At 38.2% G+C, this 23,180-nt stretch overlaps 1 protein-coding gene across 1 annotated transcript; it reads right to left on the bottom strand.

The window, feature by feature from the left end:
* Positions 1–1,234: 1,234 nt before the first annotated feature.
* Positions 1,235–22,302, bottom strand: LOC117300182 (zinc finger MYND domain-containing protein 11-like). Its single transcript, XM_033783903.1, has 17 exons — positions 22,252–22,302; positions 17,052–17,228; positions 16,017–16,133; positions 14,938–15,093; positions 14,314–14,397; positions 13,672–13,764; positions 12,191–12,334; positions 11,654–11,734; positions 10,689–10,807; positions 9,282–9,407; positions 8,239–8,359; positions 7,954–7,980; positions 7,167–7,235; positions 5,346–5,426; positions 4,373–4,579; positions 3,189–3,374; positions 1,235–2,802 (listed from the first exon to the last, which is right to left on the bottom strand). Exons 2-17 carry the CDS (start codon positions 17,217–17,219, stop codon positions 2,680–2,682), a joined length of 1,902 nt encoding a protein of 633 aa, XP_033639794.1. The 5' UTR covers positions 17,220–17,228; positions 22,252–22,302; the 3' UTR covers positions 1,235–2,679.
* Positions 22,303–23,180: the final 878 nt, after the last annotated feature.

Raw genomic sequence — 23,180 nt, 5'->3', positions numbered from 1 at the left:
TAGTTTTTTAATCTTTCGCAGCCTATTTCTTATTTGTTATATCTTATATGTAATACGGGAAACAAATAAACAGACACGACAGGCTTGTATGAAGATTACAACTTCCACAGAACTAAGTTAAATTTTCTTTAAGATAATGACTTTTTATTCCATCTATTATTAAGAATGCTTATGTATACACTGTTTGCAATCCTTGTGCAATAATACTTAAAGCCCAATGGGTTGCTTTTTTATATTAAACAAAGTATTAAAAGCACTAGACAACTTTGTTAATTGTCAAAGACCAGTTTTCTCAATTGGTGTATCCCAGCATGTGCATAAAATAACAAATCTGTGAAATTGTTTACTCAATTGATCGTCAAAGTTGCAAGAGATTAATGAAAGAAAAACCCTTGATGCACTAGGATGTGTGCTTCCAGATACCTAATAAAAGGCTTCAGGCCTAAAGGCTTTTACAAATTGAGTGGTACTACAAACTATGCTACTACATAGGGCGCTGTTTCTAACAATGTTTTATACCATCAACAGCTCTCCATTGCTTGTTACCAAGTAAGTTTTCATGCTAACAATTATTTTGAGTAATTAGCAAAAGTGTCTAGTGCCTTAAGAATGTGGTGTTTCGTGGCCAAGCGGTTAAGAGCACCGGATTCTAGCACTGGTGTTTCTAATCAGCAGCGTGTGGGTTCAATTCCTGGTTGTGACACTTGAGTGAGATGACCACAATAGGAGACTTTCCAACGCTAGGCGGCAGCAGACATACCGGGTAAATTCCCATTGTTTACGTAGTTCTGAACATGCGCATAATTCTGAGAACAATGGATTTACCCGGTAAGTCTGCTGCCCTCTATCGTCCCAGAAAGTCTCCCATTGCTTTGTCCTTCAGATGGGACATTAAAGGCAGTGGACACTCTTGGTAATTACTCAAATAAATTATTATCATTAAACCTTTCTTGATTACGAGTAATGGGGAGGGGTTGATTGTATAAAACATTGTGAGAAACAGCTTCCTCTGAACTGACGTAGTTTTTCGAGAAAAAAAAAGTAATTTTCCACAAATTTGATTTCGAGACCTCAGATTTAAAATTTGAGGTCTCGAAATCAAGCATCTGAAAGAGCACAACTTCGCGTGACCATGGTGCGACAAGTGTGTTTTTTTCTTTCATTAATATCTCGCAACTTTGGCGACTGATTGAGATCAAATATTCACAGGTTTGTTATTTTATGAATATGTTGACATACACCGAATGTGAAGACTAGTCTTTGACAATTACCAATAGTGTCCAGTGTCTTTAAGCAAAAGGTCCCACGTACTAGGATTACTAGCGCACGTAAAAGAACTCAATAACACTCATTGTGTAAGAGTAGGGGGTAAACTCAGCCTCGCTACCATGGGCAGCGCGCAGTAACGATAACTCTCGCCACTTACCCCTGGGAGGGATGTACTGAGAAGGAACGCTAATTGGCTCAGAAAATTGGTCATGAATTAGATGTCAAGTGCGTGCGCGCGTATGTTGATCACGCCCGCGTTTTTCAGAGTAGGCATGTTCTGTTGTCATCTTATTACGACAGAGTAGGCATAGAAAAGCAGATGAAAAGTTGTTCAAATAAAAAACCATTTTTCACTGTTCCCTCGACCCCGCGGCTGTTTCGTACAAAGCGACCAATGGTGGGAGCGATCAAGGTAATGTACACTGGTAAACAAAACTCATGGTCACCTTCGCGCTGTGCTTTATGCGTAGCGCACATCCTTAGCCATGGAACATGCGTCTTTGTATCACATAATATTATTATTGGTTCTCGACCTATAAAACTTCACAATTTGTTACCGAGGTATAACACCACTATTTGTCCCATAACTGAACAACGCATAATATAGACATCCACCCTAAAACGGTGTTATATTTGTGTATTACAAAACTGAGATACAATGTTTTTTGCACTGTTGCGACAAAATATTTAAGCACTTATTGGCAAGAGGGAACATATTATTTCAGAGAACTTTTAATATGGATGACATTTTGCAGGAATCCGCAAGACGGAAATATTTAAAAATGCATTGTCTTGTTTTAAGAATAAAATAAGAAAAAATAGAGGCATCTGAACTGAAAAATGCAGTGTAAAATGAAAGAGGTTGTTGTCTCATTTTTAAGGAAGAATCTTCCTCGAAAAGATGAAGAAAAAAAAGTTTAATAGTACGAATAAAATATGGGGTTTGACATAAAGTAGATTAACCCTGGAAAAAGAAACCACAAAGATCTGAAGAAACCCTGGCAAATAAACCATTTAAAACGGAATTGCTTTTTTCTTTTCTTTTCAAATTTAGAGACTAAAAAAATATACACCTCCACAACAATTTATGGAACGCCGTCCATAAAATAATATGAACTTTTCAACATAACAAATAATAATAATAATAATAATAATAAGACTTAAAAATAAGACTTCTAATGCGCACGTATCCACCCTGCTGGATAACGACTTAAGATTAATGCAAAACTAAAATACTCTTCTGTTTGAAACAGTATGAACTAGAAAAAGTTCACTTCAGAGAAAAATGATACACAAAATGAGAACCCAAGAAAATCTAACGAAGGATTACCTTATCTGCATCGAACTGTATACGGTATACCTGACCTTGTATGAGTTGACCCGTGGTTGACCTTTGACCTCGAGGTCAGGTCACCGTTTACGTCTGCAGAGACGCTTGTGTTCTTTATGCCAGTGGCCTTGTTGACAGTTGATGCTGCAATAGGAGGTGTTCCAGCAGCAGTGGTACATGGCCTCTTGCTCACAGTTGATACACTGAAAAACAAACAATCATGAAAACTGTGATATATACATTGTAGCCTATTTGCTTTGGCCATACAGTTATATATAAGAACTAGAGGGTGCACTAGTGATGGTTCTTGCACAAACGCGACGGGACCGCAAGGATTCTGCGCACTATTCTGTAGGTGATTTGAATATGAAACACACCATGGAGTTTGTGTTTATTGACACTACACGATGCTGTTTTTTCAACTTACAAAATGGCCGCACAAACACACGCTGTGCTATGCCTGTTTTGTAAACTTAGAAAATGGCCGCCTTGGTGCATGCCGGATCGCGTATATAGGCCAGTGCGCCCTCTGGTTCTTATATATAACTCTATAAAGACAAAAGTTCCAAACTCAACAAGAAGAACGTACCCATTGTCGTTTCTTGGTGAAGGAGATCTCCTCCTTATGTTTGGTCTTGAGTTTTTCAATCTCCTCCTCTTTGTCTTGTTGCGCTCTCTCTGCCGTCTCCTTCCTCTCTGACTCCGCCTCCATCTTCAACGTGTCCTTCATGTGGGTCAATGCCTTCTCTTTCTCCTCCTTGAATTCTTCTTTTGCCTAAAAGAGATCACAACCGTTTTGGGATTTCAATAAAATGTCGCAGCCCAGCAGTCTAGTTCACCGCACCTAAGCTCTGTTGTTGACAGCAGCAGAGTTTGGGTTTGAATCCTTGTGCCCTTCATCAAGGCACTTAAAGGAACATTACAGAATTGGTTTTGTCATCTAGGTCACGAGAGAACAGTGAAAAACCGATTACAAATTTTGCATTGCATCGATGCCAAAACAAATATGAATAAAATGACAACTGAGCGATAAACTCCAAACGCAAAATTAGATTATTTATTTCTCATCAAATATGACATTTCAGACAGAAATATTTCAAGGGATGTTTCCTACTATCATCTGCATCATTAGACCGTGTAAGTTTGATGTAAATCTGTGATCTTCACGATTGTTGTTTCTTACCGATTCTGCAACGCTCCTTTAAAGGCACTAGACACAGTTAGTAATTGCCAAAGACCAGTTTTTTTACTTTGTATATCCAAACATATACATCAAATATGGAATCTGTGAACATTTGGGCTCAATTGGTCATCAACATTGCAAGAAAATAATGAAAGCAAAAAAAAAAATATGCACAAATTTGTGTCCTTTCAGATGCCTGAGAAAGGCTTCATGCGCAAATGGAAGCAAGGAGTTCTGTGCTTACGGCAAGCCTATTTCACAGGTTAGCAGCGAATTTTGGCTTCCACATGAGCATACTCTACGTTACTAGGCATTCCTCACTTTCACAGCTAGCGCAGAAATTCGGCGCCTGCCCTTAAGTGGGGAATCTTGATCCGTCAGCGCAGAATTCTGTGTTTAGCAAAGCCATGAAATTGGGCCCCTGGCACTTATGTACAGCGCATTGAGAAGTGATTGTGAAAACAAGCTTTTATGATTATCATCATGATTATGATTATTTCATCTTATCACAGCATGCAAAAGAAAGATCATATTTGTGACGGTAACTCCATATTGTTATTATTATTATTATTATTATCATTATTACAAACCTTCTTGACTGCTTCTTTGACTGCTTTATCGTGAGCTTTCTGAAGCTCCTTCCGTTGCTGAGCCAGCTTCTCTTCCAGCGATGCGTCAAATCTTTCTTGACAGTTGCACTGTGGGGTGTTACTTTGAGTTTCTTCATCTCGTTCAGGTACTTTGGGTAACTCAGGCATCTCCTGATGCTCAGGAATACTCACCGAGTTCCGCCTTTGCTGTAAGCGCAATAGAAAACAATAAATAAACAATAGATGTGTGTTAGCACTGTTTAACAAAATCACAGGCATGTTACTCAGGTGGGTTTCAAACCCACAACCCTTGCAATTCTAGAGCAGTCTTTTACCAATCTAGACCACCATGATTGTTCGGTAGCTAGAGGCAGTTCGAATCCTATGTTTCGGCAGCGATACCACAACGATATAATACTGCAGAGTTTGCATTGGGGATAAAGAATATTAATTTTGGTTTTTATGTGCGAACACACATCGGTGTAAAGGTAAAAACCCAAATTAATATTCTTTGTCCCCGATGCAAATTTAACATCAGTTATTTAAAAAAAAAGACGGTTGATTTGCTGTCTCAGAACATAATGAAAGATAACAGCCTACCAAAACTTAATCACATAGGGTGTACACAGGTAATTGAGAGTATCGCTTCTCAGATTCAAATTGTTTGCATAAAAACTGATATCTCTTTACAGCGAGATATCACACAAATCAGCCGAAAAAGACCGCGCATGAAGAACATTCCTAATGGGAACACACATTCTGAGAAGCGTTATGTGCTCAGAATAAAATTTGGGGGCATACAAACTTCTTTCTATTTACTGAACATCATTGCTCCAGTGAAATGTTTTTAAAATTGTGTTTAACTATCAAAAGCTATGGTAGGCTTCTAGCCAAAATATTTTATGGTCATCTATTTGTTTAGTGATTACCAAACGGGATAACTGATATCTTCCGACTGTAATATGCTAATTACCTTTTTAGTAGGAGGTGGTGTGACTGCATCTAATGTTGCTGGGTTAGGAGAAGATGGTGAACTGGCAGAAAGTGAGGGTTCCTTAAAGAGAGACAGATGGAGACTAGGATCATCAAACTCTGCAACACTGTCTTAAATGATTTAATCCAATCCCTTAAAGGAACGTTACAGAATTGGTAATAAACAAAAATTGTGAAGATCACAGAATATATCAAACTTAAACAGTCTAATTATGATGATAGTTGAAAACATCCCTTGAAATATTTCTGTCTGAAATGTCATATTTGATGAGAAATAAATAATCTAACTGCGCGTTTGGAGTTTATCGGTCAGTGACAGGTTTGTCAGTTTATGTATAATGGTGGATTACATGCAGTGCTCACACCGCCAGCAACTTCTTTGTTAGCAAAAACCAATTCTGTAATGTTCCTTTAAATAATCCATCAAAATCCAAAAGATACAGCCTGGTTGACACTTCCTACGAATGCGACTGCAATACAAACTTTGACGTCACAAACAGTTGAGCTACAATGTATGCTCAACTCCTCCAAAATATACCCTGCGAAAAACCTAAATGTGCATCAAAATGCCTCGCCTTCGCAGGAAGTATAAAACAAGCTCAATGCTTTGCGTAAAACAGGACACAAATTATAGGGCTGCTTTAGCAAAAAAGTTTGCTTAACCCTTTGCACGCTATCGGCGACCACAGTCACCCAGCGTATTTATTCCCTGCGCGCTGTCGGCGACTCCAGTCGCCCAGCAGTACTGCAAGTAAATAGATGAGGATTTCTGGGAAACTATTGACCCCTGACCCTCATCCAGCTGCATGTATCTAGCTGTACATGTATGCAACGATATTTCATCTGGAAAAAAACGATCTTTTGTCCCAAATTTTCTCACAATTTCCGATCAAAAAGCTGTACGCTAAGACAAAATGCGGACACAATGGACGTCCATGCAGCATTTCTGGAAAACTTTCAGGACTCAGACTCCGGAGAATCAGACTTTGAAGAGCTTTTTTCGAGAGATTCCGATGTGTTGAGAATACTGTACGTGTACTGTGTACGTGTACTGTGTATGTGTCAATGATAACGATCTACATGAACACGACAATGAGTCGGATGGCAGCAGCGATGGGTCTGGATCGGACGATGGCCCCGATAAAAATCGACAGCAACTAGGCTTGGCGGCCGGTGATAGAATAGTGGTAATGAAACAAGCGTATCTCAGTTATTCTTTATCCAAAAAAACATAATGTTTACTGCATTAGTTGGGAAATAAAGTACTGAGTATAAAACTTTTATTGCAATTTAGCCCAAAACACTTTCGTCACAGAGTAAAGGAAAAATGTATGTGCATTCTAATAGCGCCACACAGGAAATTCAGCGCCAGGGAAATACTGTGTGTACAGCCTCGTAGCGTGCTAAGGGTTAAGGATGTCTGCTAAGCAGAAATTAGCAGGATACTTATTATATTGTAGTTTGGCTGGTGGCCTTACTCTGGAATTTGTTTGTGTTTACCTTATTTTTGAGCCTATGCATCTCTGTGAAATTGGGTTCAGGCGTATCATGAACACCATGTATGGAGTGATGTTGGGGTTAAACTAAATAATAATAAATACAATTATTGGATTTGAGCCATTGCATGGCGAGGTATCAATATATATTTGGTTTGCAGTAACACCATGTGTGTATCTACTTGCCAGGTAGAGTTTGCTCTTTAGAGAACTGTCTTGCTATATATTCTACTACTGCGGAGTAGATTTTCATATTTTCATATTTGAATGTCCACAAACTGTGAGTGGAGACATTTTTTGTTTACCTTTTTGGCCAAGTGTTCGTCGATTGGGACCCCACCTGGTGATGCTTGACTCGTTGAAACAGAATGATCCTGAAAAAAAAATTGTGGCCAAGATTGTAAGAAAAAGAAAGAAATTATACAATTATATCAGAAGTTTTAATTCTTTTAAAATAACAATAATATAACTAATAAAAAAAATTAAAAAAATTATTACTCTTTATTCCAAAGCAAATTTAACATCAAGTAATAATATTAATAATGAAGTAATGAAAACTAACAAAGTTCACAAATCCATCAAAGTGCTCATAGTGCTAAATTGCTAAACACAAGCAAAAACATACACATTTACATCAACAAATATTTAAATGTAAGCCTAGGCTAAGTAGAAACCTAGAACATGTAGTAATGAAAATACAAGATACAATTCTAAGAAAACACGGAAGGGTAAAAAATAAACCATTTACTCAAATACTTGATTGAAAAGATGTGTGGCAAGTTTTTTGCTTAATTGGATTAAAGAAACAGACTTTACAAGTGCTAGCAACTTGTTCCATACGACTAATTTAAAAAGCTAACAATGCACAGTCAAAAGTTTAAAAAGCGCAACTTGCACATAAATAATATCAACGCAAGAACATCAATGTCAACCTCTAACAAAAAAAGGACAACAAAATATCACAAGCATTTGTAAAAAGAGATTGAGCAATCTTTTGAGGAACCTTTATAGATTTGAACATCACAAGGATTTTTGGGTCAAAAATTGAACGCCACCTATATTAAATATAATCTTAAGTTTATTTATTCTCACCTGCAATCTTGACTGCTTTGGCTCAGCCTAAAAAATGAAATATATAAAAATCAACCAAAAAAGTTAACATTTTTGTTGTCAAATTAAAAGCAATACAGAAGTTCTTGTTAATACAAAACAAATTCTATTATAAAATTTACACAACTTGTCTGTCAAGATATTGTGCCCTCAATGGCTTAGCTCATTCTGTTATTTGCACTATTCTGGTCCATGACGCTATGTGTGATCCATCTATTAACCGCTCAGACAAAGCTTAGTTTAATCTTCGCCACAAAGAAGTCTTACCTCGTCAGCTTCGCTGAAGGTGCTTGATACCCTGTCTTCCTCCATGTCGTCCTCTTTACTTGACTCGCTATGATTCCTCTTTCTTGATGGCATCTCATTGTCTGATTCATCACCATCCTCTCTGAAAAGTTCATACAGCTAAATGTCAACGACACCCTGAGCAGAACTTAATGCTGTTACGAACTGATAATATTCCTTTACCCTTTTCATACGACTCTGTTTCCCAGGGGAATATTGGCCAACCCTTTCACATATGGATCGCTTTGCCCCTGATCTACCCCTAAAAAATAGGTATACCCAGGGAATAGCCACCACTGCTCTGGAGTAGGGGTAAGCAATAAAACCCTGGGGTATTCTTAAAACATGCAACCCAAACCCTGTGGAATAGGGACCTAGTCAAGTACAGTTTGAAAGTGCGCCGAGGGTGGCTGTATTCCACTGAAATAAGGGATACAATGGAAAGCACAGACTTGTTCTGCAGCTTTCTACTATCATTATCTTCAAACTGTGTAAGTTTAATGTAAATCTGTGGACATTGTGTTTTGTGTCCTACAAAAAGTACCCAGACCCTTTAAAGACCTGCTTGAACGAAAATGTCAAGTCGTGAACTTTGCTGAATTCCACTTAAAATGTTTTCGATGAATAAGGAAATCGAGTCATATGATTACAAATAGGTTTCAATTGTGTAAAAAAACAATCATTTTGTATGCCCTTATCCGTTACGTAATCACTCTCAAAACGTCATAAGTAGATAAAGCCGCTTTGTTGCAGCGTGGATGTATAACAAAGCAAACTCCCACAAATGACGTCAGCGGCATTGTCCTTTGACGCCCGCTCTCAACGGCAGAAGTGTTTTTAGTTTTTCAAAAAACCTTTAGGGAGGGGCCTGATTTTTTAATCGATAATTACGAAAAGTTCAGAAGTGTACACATATCAAAATTACATTAAAATGGAGAACAAGTGCATTATAAACAAGTAAAAATATTATTTCTGTTGAAAACATTCCGCTCAGGTAGGTGTTTAAATAAAGAAGAGTAACTCACAATGAGTTGGAGTTCTGATACGTCTGTAGCTCCTTCCAAGCTTTACGCCATCCCTTAGTAGCTTTGATGTTCAGCTTGGCATGACTCGTCTTGATGTCTCGTGTCTTCTCCTGGGGTATCCAAGCCCTGTATTAAAATAGATTACCAATATGTTACCTAACCCTCCTACTGTTAGACCAATCTTTGTCTTGATGCCTCGTGTCTTCTCCTGGGGAATCCAAGCCCTGTATTAAAATAGATTACCAATATGTTACCCAACCCTCCTACTGTTAGACCAATCTTTGTCTTGATGTCTCGTGTCTTCTCCTGGGGAATCCAAGCCCTGTATTAAAATAGATTATAAGTATGTTACCTAACCCTAGAGCAGTTTTAAATGAGTCCAGTGAAGGGAAGGCACGGATGTGAATGGGAAGATTGTTCCAAAGAGTGAGAGTGGGGAATGAAAAGGAGCGGTTTCCATAGCGAGTGCGGGGGATAGGACCAGAGTTGAATTCTAGGTGGGTGGTAGATAATGCTGGGCGAATAGTGAAATTTTTTCAACTAGTTTTTTTCCCGCTAGAGGGCGCTGTTCGTTTGTGAATGAGATCTTATGGGCGGATTGATATTAGTTTTAGACAGTGTCACTCGGTTCATTCATAAAAATGACCGGATCTAATTTAAAGATGGCGATTTGCTTTTTCTTTTTATCGTGATTGACTCTACGTGAAGGAAAACTTTTATAATCTTTGAACAAAATACGCCGGAAATGTCATTGTTTTAACTCTTCACGGAGGTGAGCATAGTTAAATACTTAATTTATGCTTTTTTATGCTGTCTTAATAGAAGTTTCATAAGGATTCAGACAAAACATTCATATCAGTTGTCGCCCGACGTCCGCGGATATTCGGATATTAAAGAATATCCGGTTACTTGGTTGTAATTACAGAACTATCTGGTTTATAAATAGGTATTCACGCCCTATGCGGATATCCGGTTAAGAAAAAAAAGGCATTCGCGGTTACAGATAGGAAAACCTATTCGCCATTAACCTAGTGGTAGATAATGATCGGAGAACACGAGTTGTATGTTGCTCTTTGTGAATAAGTAATTCTGAGATATGTTTAGGGGCTAGACCATGTTTAACTTTGTAGGCAAGAGTAAGAACTTTAAATTGGATCATTTGAGACACAGGGAGTCAGTGTAAGGAACGCAGAACGAAGTGAAGTGATCTGACTTTTTTATGCGAGAAACTAGACGAGCTGCTGAGTTCTGTATTCGTTGAGGGGAGCAATGTGGGATTGAGGAAGGTTGATGTAGAGACTGTTGCAGTAATCGAGGTGAGATGTAGTGAAAGCATGAACCAGTTGGAAAATATCACCAAGAGTAGAGAGGGCCAATGGCCCTAAGGTTGTCTTTTAATCAACTTACCGTTGGTGTCTACTCCCAAAGAATCTGACGTCAACAATGCCATCGACTCTCTGTAGAACCTTGGCCGGCCAGAAGCCAAAGCCTTTCATCTGAGCCCAAACAACCTCATGCACTGGATCCTATAGGACAATCAAATATAACAACAGATCTTATTTGATGAGATTTTGAAGAGAAAACAAAAAGAGAAAATAATCAAATGCATTTATATGGCGCCTTATGTGAAATACCCCAAAAGCTCCTAACAATAAACAAATATCTACCACAATTAAGTAGGATTTGAAACTACCAGGTACCGGTAAGCTCTACATAAGTTGGGGTGGTTCTGAAAAGAACTGTTGGTTTCAACTCAACGTTTCGATCAGTATGCTCTGATAGGATCAGGAGAAAGAAGAAAAAAAAAAATCAGACTCATACTTAAGTGTACATACATGTATAGCAGGAAAAGTATTTTTAAAAAAAGCATAACAAAGCATTGCAAAACCACACTGAAAGATTTAAACACCAAGTGAAAAGTACATCTTTGAAAAGGTTTAAACTTGCTAGAAACTGAGTTCAACGAAGCAATTGAAAAAAAGTTATTAAATGCAAGTAGAATAGCAAACAGAATAACTCCCGTCAGTCTAAAAACATAGAATGTTATGGCCGAGTGGGTGAGAGCAATTGAAGGTCTGGTGTTTAAGTCATCGGAGTGTGGGTTCGAATCCTGATCATGTTATTGCTTTACAGTTATTGCTTCTCTTCACCCAGGGGGAAAAAATGTGTACCTGCGAGGGTAGATGTAAGTATTGAATAATGAAAAATGCGATCTTTCTATACATAATCACTGCATGTAACTGCAGGACTTGCTCAGTTGCATTGTAATAGTAGCTAAAATTACTGCACTCTGGCCGGTAGTCTAGTCGGCTTTTAGACACTGAAATATCCCAGAAGCAAAAGTGGAAACCCTTTTCTTGAAGTGGACTTACACATGGCTTGCAGAACCAGCCCTGGTCAGTGCGATTGTTTGACATCAAGTAGCAATCCTTGCACAGTTGTACCTCAGCGAGCTAGAAAATAACAAAAACTTTAAAACATTAAATGGCTTCATAATATAATCTTAACACTAAACGAAGTAATTCTTCAAACGAACCATTTATTTTAAATCAAAGGTCTCCAAAGTCGAGAGTTTTCAGTGGCCTTTTCTGGCTTAAACAAACAACATTTATGATCTTGGCCAGCTGTGTATTTTGTCTTCTTCTTCAAGAAGTGTGTATGGAATTTGAGTTTCTTAGAGAACTTTCTTACACTATATTCTAACACCACAGAGGAAATTTTCTGATTTGGGAGCCTTCCTGCTTGTTAACTACTACCTGGGCCGAAGGTAGAAAAATTGCCTCAGGGGACTAATACTTAAGATTTAAGTGGATCATTATAACTTCACTACCACTGAGTGAGTTCTCAGTTGGTCTAAACATTTAGACTAGATTGCTCTTGTTATCATGTTATGCAACTTTTGTTCTTACATCATAGTTGCAGTCGTTGAGTGTGAACTGACAGAGGTCTGTGCGCTCGTTGGTCGGTCCGTAGTAAATAACAGACGTGTGAACCATCATTTCGGCATCAGACTGGAACTCTTCAATGCAGCGGTATTCCTTATCGTCAACTTTCTGTTCAAGAAACAAAAACACACAAAAATAGTCAAACAGCAATTTACAACTATAATAAAACACTACTTCACGGTAGTAGAATATATAAGCAGGACAAGTTCTCTAAAGAACACAATCTACCTGGCAAGTAGATACAGTGGTGTTACTGCAAACCAAATATATATTGATAATTCACTATGCAATGCCTCAAATCCCATATAGAAAAACAATATTAATATCAAAGTCTTATAAAGCACACGTATATAATTATGTAGCACCTAAGGATTTACAATGTGCTATGGCGCATACAGCAGCCACAGCCAAGAACACCGGGGCCAACCCCTTCTATTTTTGATAAGTGCACTGGGTTCTTTTACATGCATTGCACAACACATGGGACCAACAGCTTTACGTCCCATCCGAAGGACGAAGCAATGATTAAGCGTCTTCCTTAAGTGTCACGGCTGGGAATTCAAACCCACACTCTGCTGATCAGAAACATCAGAGTTTAAATTTGGTGCTCTTAACCGCTCGGCCACGACACTTCCACAGAAGTTTAACCAATAATAACACCAAAAAAAGCTGGATACCCTGCAGGACACCACTTTAATCTTCCTGATCATTTCATTTATGACATTATTTTACGAGGCATTGAGAGACTATGTAACCACAGAGAGACTGTTCATCTGAGCAGGGAGAAACTATGGATAAGGCTCCTCCAGAACATTCAACCCCTTGAACTGAACATACACAAAGGAAATGACTAACAACTTCTCGTCTTTGCTTTTCCTTTTTCCGAAATACCCTTTTTTACAGACGAGGCAGCAATCTTAATAATGGAAAATCTTTCACAATTTATCTTGTGATTTCAACTGTCAGTCTTTCTCCTTGTGTATTCCCAGTTTGTGATTGCTCAATGAAAAAGAGGCAGAGTTTAAAGGCAGTGGACACTATTGGTAATTACTCAAAATAATTATTATCATAAAACCTTTCTTGATTACAAGTAATGGGGAGAGGTTGATAATATAAAACACTGTGAGAAACGGCTCCCTCTGAAGTAATGTAGTTTTCAAGAAAGAAGTAATTTTCCACGAATTTGATTTCGAGACCTCAGATTTTGAACTTGAGGTCTCGAAATCAAGCATCTGAAAGCACACAATTTCGTGTGACAATGGTGTTTTTTTCTTTCATTATAATATCTCGCAACTTCGACGACTGATTGAGCTCAAATTTTCACAGGTTTGTTATTTTATGCATTTGTTGAGATACACCTAGTGAGAAGACTGGATTTTGACAATATTACCAATAGTTTCCAGAGTCTTTAAATGATTGGTCTACGATCGCAAAATGAAACGAACCTGCATGATTGTGGCAAGATCAACGTGTCGGTAAACAAGATTGTAGTAGTTAGGAAGTGTGCCCATGTTTAACTTCTTGTGCAGATCTCGAGCCTATAAAGTGGACAAACAAATCAATCAGTTTCATTGGTGAGCAGGGCCAAATATCAAAGAGCTGCTTAAGTTCAGAAGGTAACTAAGCACAACAAAATTATGCTTACTGGGATGAATTTACCAACCAAACAAGCATGTCACATGTACAATTAGGGACTGGTATACTGCTCATTTCTGCTAAGCAGCCAATTGTTTAGCAATATTTTTTGCTGAAGCAGTGCTGTGCAATTTGGCTTGAGCTATCGGTAACAGGTGGATAACAAAACAAAGTTTATAAAATACTCTCTTTTTTTTTTGTTTTTTTTTTTACATGTAAGCTTAGGCCTATAAAGCGCCATTCAACAATAGAAATTAACATGGACAGAGAAAATTGTTCAAATCATTGGTCCAGACTGAAAACTTGCTGTGGGTGTCGTGGATTAATAGGAGGCATGCACAAGGTGTTACTGCAAACCGAATATACATTGGTTTTGTTGAATTTCTTTTCATTTCATTGTCATGTGATTTTCTTTAACTTCTATGATACATACACATGTACAACAAACACACCTTGTCCTTCATACGATTCAAGACATGTTCCAGGAGTTTGTAGAGCATTGACTTAGTGAGTTTCAGGCTTGGTGATTTGACGGCCTGAAATAGCAAAATTAAAACAAACGGTAATTTATTCCCTTCTGTTATTTTCTTATGAGAGATCACCTAACATCACAAGGTTGGAGGGGGGGGCGGGCTAGTTCAATCACTGTGGGTGCCGTGGACAGGGTTGTAGCTCGACTAATTATAGGGGTGGGAAAAAAATCTTATTCAAAGTCCACAACGCGCAAGCAGATCAACAAACTTATTCATGTTTAATTACAGGGGCCATTATTGCTGAAGTGCAAGCTTCAGGCATGTTGCCCGGTTTCCGAACTGTTCATGTTATGGGGCCATACAATAAGTTGAATGGCCTTTCAACTTTCATGTTCTTTCTCTGTGACATTTGATACTCCTTATCATTAGCTGTGTCTCAGATCAATGCACAGTATACAAATATTGACTGCTTCGAGTGCTATGGTTAAAACTATGACTCCCGAGGTGATCAAATTTTTGTGCTTAGCAACTCTATGAAATTGGGCCTTGCCGCCCACAGTAACTACAACACTGGCCGTGGGTTATTCAAGGCCTGGGCCTCACCTTACAGACGGGGCATGTCCATGAAGAGCCAAGGTTATCCAGATCCACCCCCTTGGTGACACATTCAGGGTGGTAGACACGATAACAAGACTCACAGCACAGGACTTCCCCAGGGCCGTGACACTTACAGCAGTACCAATCATGCGATTCATCCACCTAAACAGAGACAAATGCAAATTTGTTCTAACAGTTGAAAAGAGAAACAGTCTGAAAGGTTGAGCGCTTTTTCGATCCTTTGGTTCCACAAGAAGCATTTTTTTAACAGTTAGTGAGGTTAATAACGAGAAGTTCCCTTGATCCAATAAGCAAAAGTAGAACTCCTGGCTGATTTCCTTTCTTCTGACCAGGTAGCAGTGAAAGCAGGACAGTTCTTTCAGAACTGAGAAGTCTCCCGAATTCCAAAAGAGTTACTACGCAGTAGTAGAATATATAATAGCAAGACACGTTTTTAAAAGAACATAATCTACTCAGCAAGTAGACACAAACATGGTGTTACCGCAAACCAATACAACAGTTATCTTACTATAACCAAGTGATTTGATGTTGTTATTCGTAATAAATACTTCTGGCAATGAAATCAAGGATGCCTGATAATCCAACTTAATCACTGTAGCTTACAAGCCTGGGGACACCTGCAAACAAAGGTGCTTGCTATGTAAACCTGAAACAAAAGGGTTCAACATTCTCTTCCACAAGTATTCTGGGTTCTTTTACAAGCACTTCCAATCCTAGCACACGGGACCTATGGTATGACATCCCATTCGAAGGACAAATCAGTTACACAGGGAAGTGATATGCTGAACTGTGTGCGCAAAGCTTGAGAGCGTGAAAGCTTGCAGGCTCAAAGCCTGCTTACAAATTTTTATTTTTTTAAAACCTAAGGCCTACTATGCGATCTGTGGCATTCTTTATGGCTATATCTTCATGGTTTTATAAATTTGATCTCAATTAATAAATATAACAAAATCAAATATTTAATGGGTTTTTTTTTTTTGGGGGGGGGTAAAAAAAAAATGGATTTCCAGTTAAAAACGGAGAAATCACATGTTGTTGGCATCTAATGAACTGAAGATAGTTACCTCTTCTTCCTCCTCTTTAGCGCACCAGAAGGCCTCTTGCTCCTGGCCAGCCCTCATCCCTTTCTTGGCCTTGGAGTTGTCCTTGACGACCAAGTCATCTTTAGTTGCATACGCAAGCTGAAATCATAAAATTAAAAAAAATTAAAAAAATTGGGGTTTCAGTCAGGTTTAACAAAATAATGGCGACACAAAAAGATCTTTCGAGTTACTTCACAAAAATAGTTAACTGGAAAGACCAGGGCCCAAATTCATAGAGCTGCTTAAAGACAGCGGACACTATTGGTAATTGTCAACGACTAGTCTTCACAGTTGCTGTATCTCAACATATGCATAAAATAACAAACTTGTGAAAATTTGAGCTCAATCGTTCGTCAAATTTGCAAGATAATAATGAAAGAAAAAACACTCTTGTCACACGAAGTTGTGTACTTTCTGATGCTTGATTTTGAGACCCCAAATTCTAAACTTGAGGTCTCAAAATCAAATTTGTGGAAAACTACTTCTTTCTCGAAAACTACGTCACTTCAGAGGGAGCTGTTTCTCACAATGTTTTATACCATCAAACTCTCCCCATTACTCGTAATCAAGAAAGATTTTATGATGATAATTATTTTGAGTAATTACCAATAGTGTCCACTGCCTTTAAGCAGAAAATATTGCTTATAATTTGTTTTCTAAGCACAGCTAAGCAGGATACCAGGTACATTTCGTATAAGTAAAATGGTGTTTTAGCTTGTAACCTTATTTTGGTAAGCATAATTTTGCTGTGCTTAGCAACTTTTTATGCATTTTCAATTGTTCTCAGGACTACTGACTGAGCAAAGGCAGTGTAGAGACATAGGTTTGAAACATAACTCTTGTGAGGGCAAGGCAGTTTTTCCTTACTGAAGGACACCTCTACGATAGAAAAACATGTATAAACCTCAACGAGAACATTTTGGTGCTCCTAGCCACTCGGCCAAGACCAGACTAGAAAGAAGAAGAAAGACTACTTTGTAAATATGTAGAAACTCCGGTATAAGACTAAGATATTACCTGTTGCTGTGTCTCCTTGGCCAACACACGATGCTCCCGGCTCATGTACTTTATGATCCGATCCAAGTTTGCTACTTGTTTCTGTTTGCGTATCGCTGTGATGGCCTCCCAGAGTTGCTGCACAATCTGGGGGTCTGACATTCGTCTTTTCACCAATACTGGTGCCATCTTAACTTACTGTCCAAGAAACAAACAAATAAAATAAAAATTACAATCAATAAGAAATAGTTTGAGCTTAAGAGGCACTCACTGACCTCAAAGTGCTGTACAAAAATGGTTATCTTTCATTGAAGTACTTTTAAAAGTCACAATGTCTAGCCTGGAACTTCAGTAAATTGGGCAAGTTTTGCATTGAAACCCTTCCTCGCTACCTCGTTTTCCTCAGAGTTATGTAATCTAAAATACTTTTTGTACAGAACATCTTGTTCCAAATAAAAACAGTGCAAGTTAAAGGCAGTGGACACTATTAAAAATAATTATTTACATAAAACCTCACTTGGTAACGAGTAATGAGGAGAGGTTGATAGTATAAAACATTGTGAAGTAACACAGTTTTCGAGAAAGAAGTAATTTTCCACGAATTTTATTTCAAGACCTCAGATTTAGAATTTGAGGTCTCGAATCAAGCATCTGAACGCACACAAATCCGTGTGACAAGGGCGTTTTTTATTTCATTATTATCTCGCAATTTCGACGACCAATTGAGCTCAAATTTTCACAGGTTTGTTATTTTATGCATATGTTAAGATACACCAAGTGAGAAGACAGGTCTTCGACAAATACCAATAGTGTCCAGTGTCTTTAAATTGCATTTATTTTTAAAGGCTTTTCAGATAGGCCTACAGCCTTCTTGAATACAAATTCATTTCAGAGGGAAATATTTTACGGACACAAAAAACTCTAGTATGAACCTAACAATCAGTAAACTTTCATACTAAAATTAAACAATTTTTTTTTATCCTTATTATTATCGTAACCATTCACACACTAATTTACTATGTTGTTTATCAGCCCCAAATTATTTTTACTAATATTAACAGTTTCCCTTGTGATTTATTACTTGATATTTGAAAACAAAATGTTGCTCCCCCTGGCTGCCGCTTCTCAGGTTGTATCATAAACTTTGGTGTGATCCCTGACTAAATGGTAGCTAGAGTTGTCTGGCTTCTGATTGGCACCCCCGAACAAAGGGAGACTGCCAAGATTGGGCTACATGTAGATAGCTCAGTTGGTAGAGTGCCGGCACGTTAATCTTGAGGTCATTGGTTCAAGTGCCACTCTAGTGAAGTTTTCTATAAATTTGTTAAGTAAACATGTCTACAAAATTTGTCAAAGTGTAGATGGGTTTATAACTTAATAGTCCCAAAACCTTGCCATCAGACTGAAACTCAACATCCAAACATACTTTTATTTGTATTTATTAGCGTTAAGAACACCAAACTTGTCCAATCATTAGTTTACTGGCCTGATACCAAACTCACTGGCCTCAAGCCTGCAGTCCACTGTGAATTTCGAGCCTTGGCATTACATTACCATTGTTGTCAGAAAAAAATGATCATCAATGGACTTCTTTTGGAAAAAAAAATACACATTTTCTGATTCTCTTGTGTTCAAATTCATTGACAAATTGCCATTATTTTAAAAACACAGATGCTAGTTTATATGTAGATATTTTGAATCCACTGAGTTTTGTACAAAGACTTGGCCGTTATTTTGTGTTTCTGTAAAAGACCAGTATCCTCACTTGGCGTATCCCAACATGCACAAAATAACAAAACCAGTGTAAACCTTAGCTCCACTGTTCATGGGAGTTGCAAACAAATAATAACAGAAAACACACGTGTGGCCTAGAGTTGCGTGCTTTCAGCATGCTTGAAAAGGGCTTTATGTCTGAACTGAAGCCCTTCTCAGATTCAAATTTCTGGGTGAAAAATCTCTTTCTCTAAAACTACATGACTTCAGAGGGTGTCATTTCTAGCAATGTTTTAAATTATCATTTAGCTCTCCAGTGCTCTTTACCAGGTACGTTTTCATTGTCACAAATTTTTGGCCTAATTACCAGAAGGTTTACCTGCTCGTAAAACTCAAATTAATAAATAGTAGTGTGTTTACAAACGTGCACTCTAGGGACTTACTATGTGTAGGCTAATCCCACACGCATGTTTTTTTTTCTTTCTTAAAAAGACCTTCAACTGTCATAACTCTTTCATTAAATCAACCCAAGCCAAGTCTCCGAGGTCATTTGATCATTTTAATAAATAGGGCAAACAAAACCTCACAGGCTTTAACCTTGACAGATCACTGAACTAGCAATGGCGGGAAGTCCTATGTGTAACAAATGGCAAGTGATTGGAACTCTGAGATTTTATTTCAGAGTAAAAGCTTTTCAGATAGGCCTACAGCCTTCTTGAATACGAATTCATTTCAGAGGGAAATATTTAACAGACACAAAAAACTCTAGTATGAACCTAACAATCAGTAAACTTTCATACTAAAATTCAAAAAAATTTTGATCATTTTAATAAATAGGGCAAACAAAACCTCACAGACTTTAAACTTGACAGATCACTGAACTAGCAATGGCAGGAAGTCATATGTGTAACAAATGGCAAGTGATTGGAACTCTGAGATTTTATTTTTGATTAAGAATTGGAAAATCGAAAGGCTGTTGGGAAAATGGGTTGTTAGGTTGTACTACTTTGTCTTGTGGCTTAGTTTAATACATTTGCGGTATCTGGAACCATGCTCAAACCAACTGAAATTGAAGACATTTTAATGCTCTTTGAATTGTTTAGTTTCAAGTTGTGTCCCCAGTCCAATTTGTTTTCATCTGGCATGATATTTGGTCTTTGGAAAAAGTAGGAAATTTGATTGAGTACAAGGGCTCATCTACATGTATTTGGAGGTACACTTGTACTTCTATTTCTACGTGGATACTCGTTAGGGTCCATAAGACAGGACGTAAAGCGGAGGGACTGCTTGTCCATGAGCGGTGCAGGGGTGCGTTTGTACAAGGTGCCAGTAAAAAAAGACTCATTGCTGCTTATACTATAGGTGGGCAGTCACCACTCCCCTGAATACCTCAACTGAAGGGGAGGTGATGATGTTGCCAGGGAGTGAGTTACACATGAAATAGGCTCAACATTTAGACTATTATTCAGGCTATTTTATCCCAAATTTCCCGATTTATTGCATTGGTGCCCTTGAAATGCTACAGTAGAAATTTAAAATTTCCTCATAGGGTTCCCTATATCAAGGGGCGATGCCTTTGTGCCCTTCAAAAAAAAAACATACAGGCTTGTCATTTCAAATTATGCTGTCATTTTGGTGGTTGAACAAAGAAAAGTTTATTAGAGCGGGAATTGAGCTTGCGACCTAAGGATTAACAAGCCAGCACTCTACTACTCTACTCTGGCTATCTCCCTATTTTGTTTGATGGTGAAAGGCAGAAGCCATACAAACTGTAACTGCTGTAAACATGTAACCTTGTGGTTAAGTACTGTTCTTAAAATTTAGTTGTGTGTTACTAATACAAATGGAAGTGCAGTAAAGTGCCATGTTACTGTGGACCAGAGTGCATTGTGTAAATTTAGTATCTAGCGCAGAAAAAAAAACAAGTTCGAGGATTTTTTGTCCCATGTCAACAAATTTAAAGGAACTTTCTAGATAACTGTGTTAATGAACTCTCCATTATGTAGCAGCTTTGGGATAAATTGTTGCGATAATCGTAACAGGCCAAGTACTTCCTTTTTAGAGAGGGCAATAACACCATGTTTTTTCTACCTCCATGCTCCTACCTAGGGATTGAGGAAAATTGGTATAAAAATCTTGGCATAAACAAATGGGTTTCTATTCAAAGAAATTATCTAACCTCCTGAGGGTACTTGGGCTTGTGTACAGCAAAGAAGCAGTAGGGCGTTTTTTAGCGTAATGGCACTATTTAGAGGGCATGTGCCGACTACCCTCTGGCTTGTTAACCGAATGAAACACTCCACATTTGAATGCCAGCCTGACAGTAACATTGGCTTGTTAACCAAGTGAAGCACTCCACATTTGAATGCCAGCCTGACAGTAACATTATTTTTGTCATATCGACTCGCCACCCCCGCTCCGCAAAGGAAACTCCTCTTTCAAAGTTTCATTAATTATAATAAAATTTACCACCAAACTCGGCCCCATAAAAGCCATTGGACACTTTTGGAACAGAACAAATAAATAAAATTTCACAGATTTACAAATAACTTACAGGGTGTACAGAAGGCAATGGTGAAAGACTTGTCTTGAAATATTATTCCCTGAAATGCTTTACTTTTTGAGAAAACATTAAAACAATATCGATTCTCGATATCGAGAATTACAGATTTATTTTAAACACATGTCATGACACGGCGAAACGTGCAGAAACAAGGGTGGGTTTTCACGTTACTTTCTCCCGACTCCGATCACCGATTGATCCTAAATTTTCACAGGTTTGTTATTTAAGTTGTGATGCACGAAAGTGTCCAATGGCTTTAATATAGCTTGAAACAAACAAAAAGTGCCAACAACAGTATGCTTGGGACTGGGCTTCAGTGAAAACATTGCTCCTTGCATGGCATGGACTAAAATGAGTGAACAATGGATGGATGAAGGAAAATAACAAAAATTCCCTCAATGATTAAACTAGGCTAGGCCTACTTCTATAAAGATTATTAAATCATTTCTTGATGATGGATAGTTATAACTAAATAAGTTTATTTACCTTTCGTATTCTGTGACTTTGTTTTCTAAACTAAGAAATAGAGTTTTTAAAATTGCGGAACAGTAAAAAAATAGTGTATGGATGGTTTTTACAATCGCCGGTCAAAATAATAACAATCACTGTACTTGTACTTCCTCTGTTCATGGAGGAATAGAACCATGCTACTTTGTAGTTTAACGCATGAGTGACCATGCCACTTGATTGTATAGTAAACACATGACAATAACCATGATACAGGATACAACCATACAATTCCCAACCAGCGCGCAGGAGCACAACAAAAATCATTTCCTACAACTCTGCTCACCAAACAACCACAGTTAATCACACCAAACACACTTCACAAATCATTTAAACCCAACAGACGATATTCAACTTATATGATACATAAGATACACATAAATTAATTCGTTAATTAATAAATAAAGTTATCTTTTCGTCAATTTAGAAAAACCTTACCTTGCGTTTTGACCACAACAAACTGACAGCAGCTGCGGTTTTGTGTAGACTGGTTTCAGTCGGATTGGCATCACGCAGACATTATGTTGGGCTGGATGAGTCGGGAGTCAGACTAATGACATTGTGCACAGGAAAAGCACAGGCCAAGGGGTAGACTTGTACACAAGTCGATAATGGTCTGTCGCAGTGGTCGAGTCTTGGTGGATTCAGGTTTTCGCGATCGAGTTACTGTTCTCGCATGATAATTTTCTATCTCTATGCTACAACTACCATCAGAATGCACAGCATGCAAGAGAGCAGTAGTTTCGCGGCAGCCGGCAGTCTCGTGAGAATATCGCCAGTGTCGTGGAGAGAGTCGGAACGCCATCACTGCGACAGACGTTTAACGACTTGTCCAAGAGTCTAACCACGAGGTCGCTTTTTGTGTTCATGATTCAACACTGTCTACGTCTGTACAAACAAATGTACACAGTAGTAGTACAGACAGATATTCGTGACGACTTCAGTGACCTACTTTTGCTGCCCGCCCTCAGTCGGCCAGATAAAACTAGCTGGGCCCAATTTCATAAAGCACAAAAAATTGCTTAGCACCAACAAATGTTTTCTGGTCAGAAAACACTGGCTTTGAAGAAACTAATACATTTTTAGCAAAGAGCCATCTAGAAGACCAAGTAGTAAGATGGCCCCATACAGATGAACATGGGGTGGGGAATGCAGTGATTGAAAAGTTATTCATAAATACCTAAGACGGTTTATCCATTCTGATTGGATGAGAGGGCATCACGAGGGGTTGTTTGAACGGATGATATACACCAGTAAAAAGCGTTATGACATGGGCGTGACACGCGAGCTTGCACCTATGCTGATAAGACAGTTTCTTCATTCATAATGGTAGAGAGCAACGGCCGAAACAGTTGTGCAACATCACA

The sequence above is a fragment of the Asterias rubens genome, chromosome 15 (assembly GCF_902459465.1).
Source record: "Asterias rubens chromosome 15, eAstRub1.3, whole genome shotgun sequence".
Classification (NCBI taxonomy): domain Eukaryota; kingdom Metazoa; phylum Echinodermata; class Asteroidea; order Forcipulatida; family Asteriidae; genus Asterias; species Asterias rubens.
Note: the sequence above shows the minus strand (reverse complement) of the source record. Positions and strands in the feature narration are given on the sequence as shown.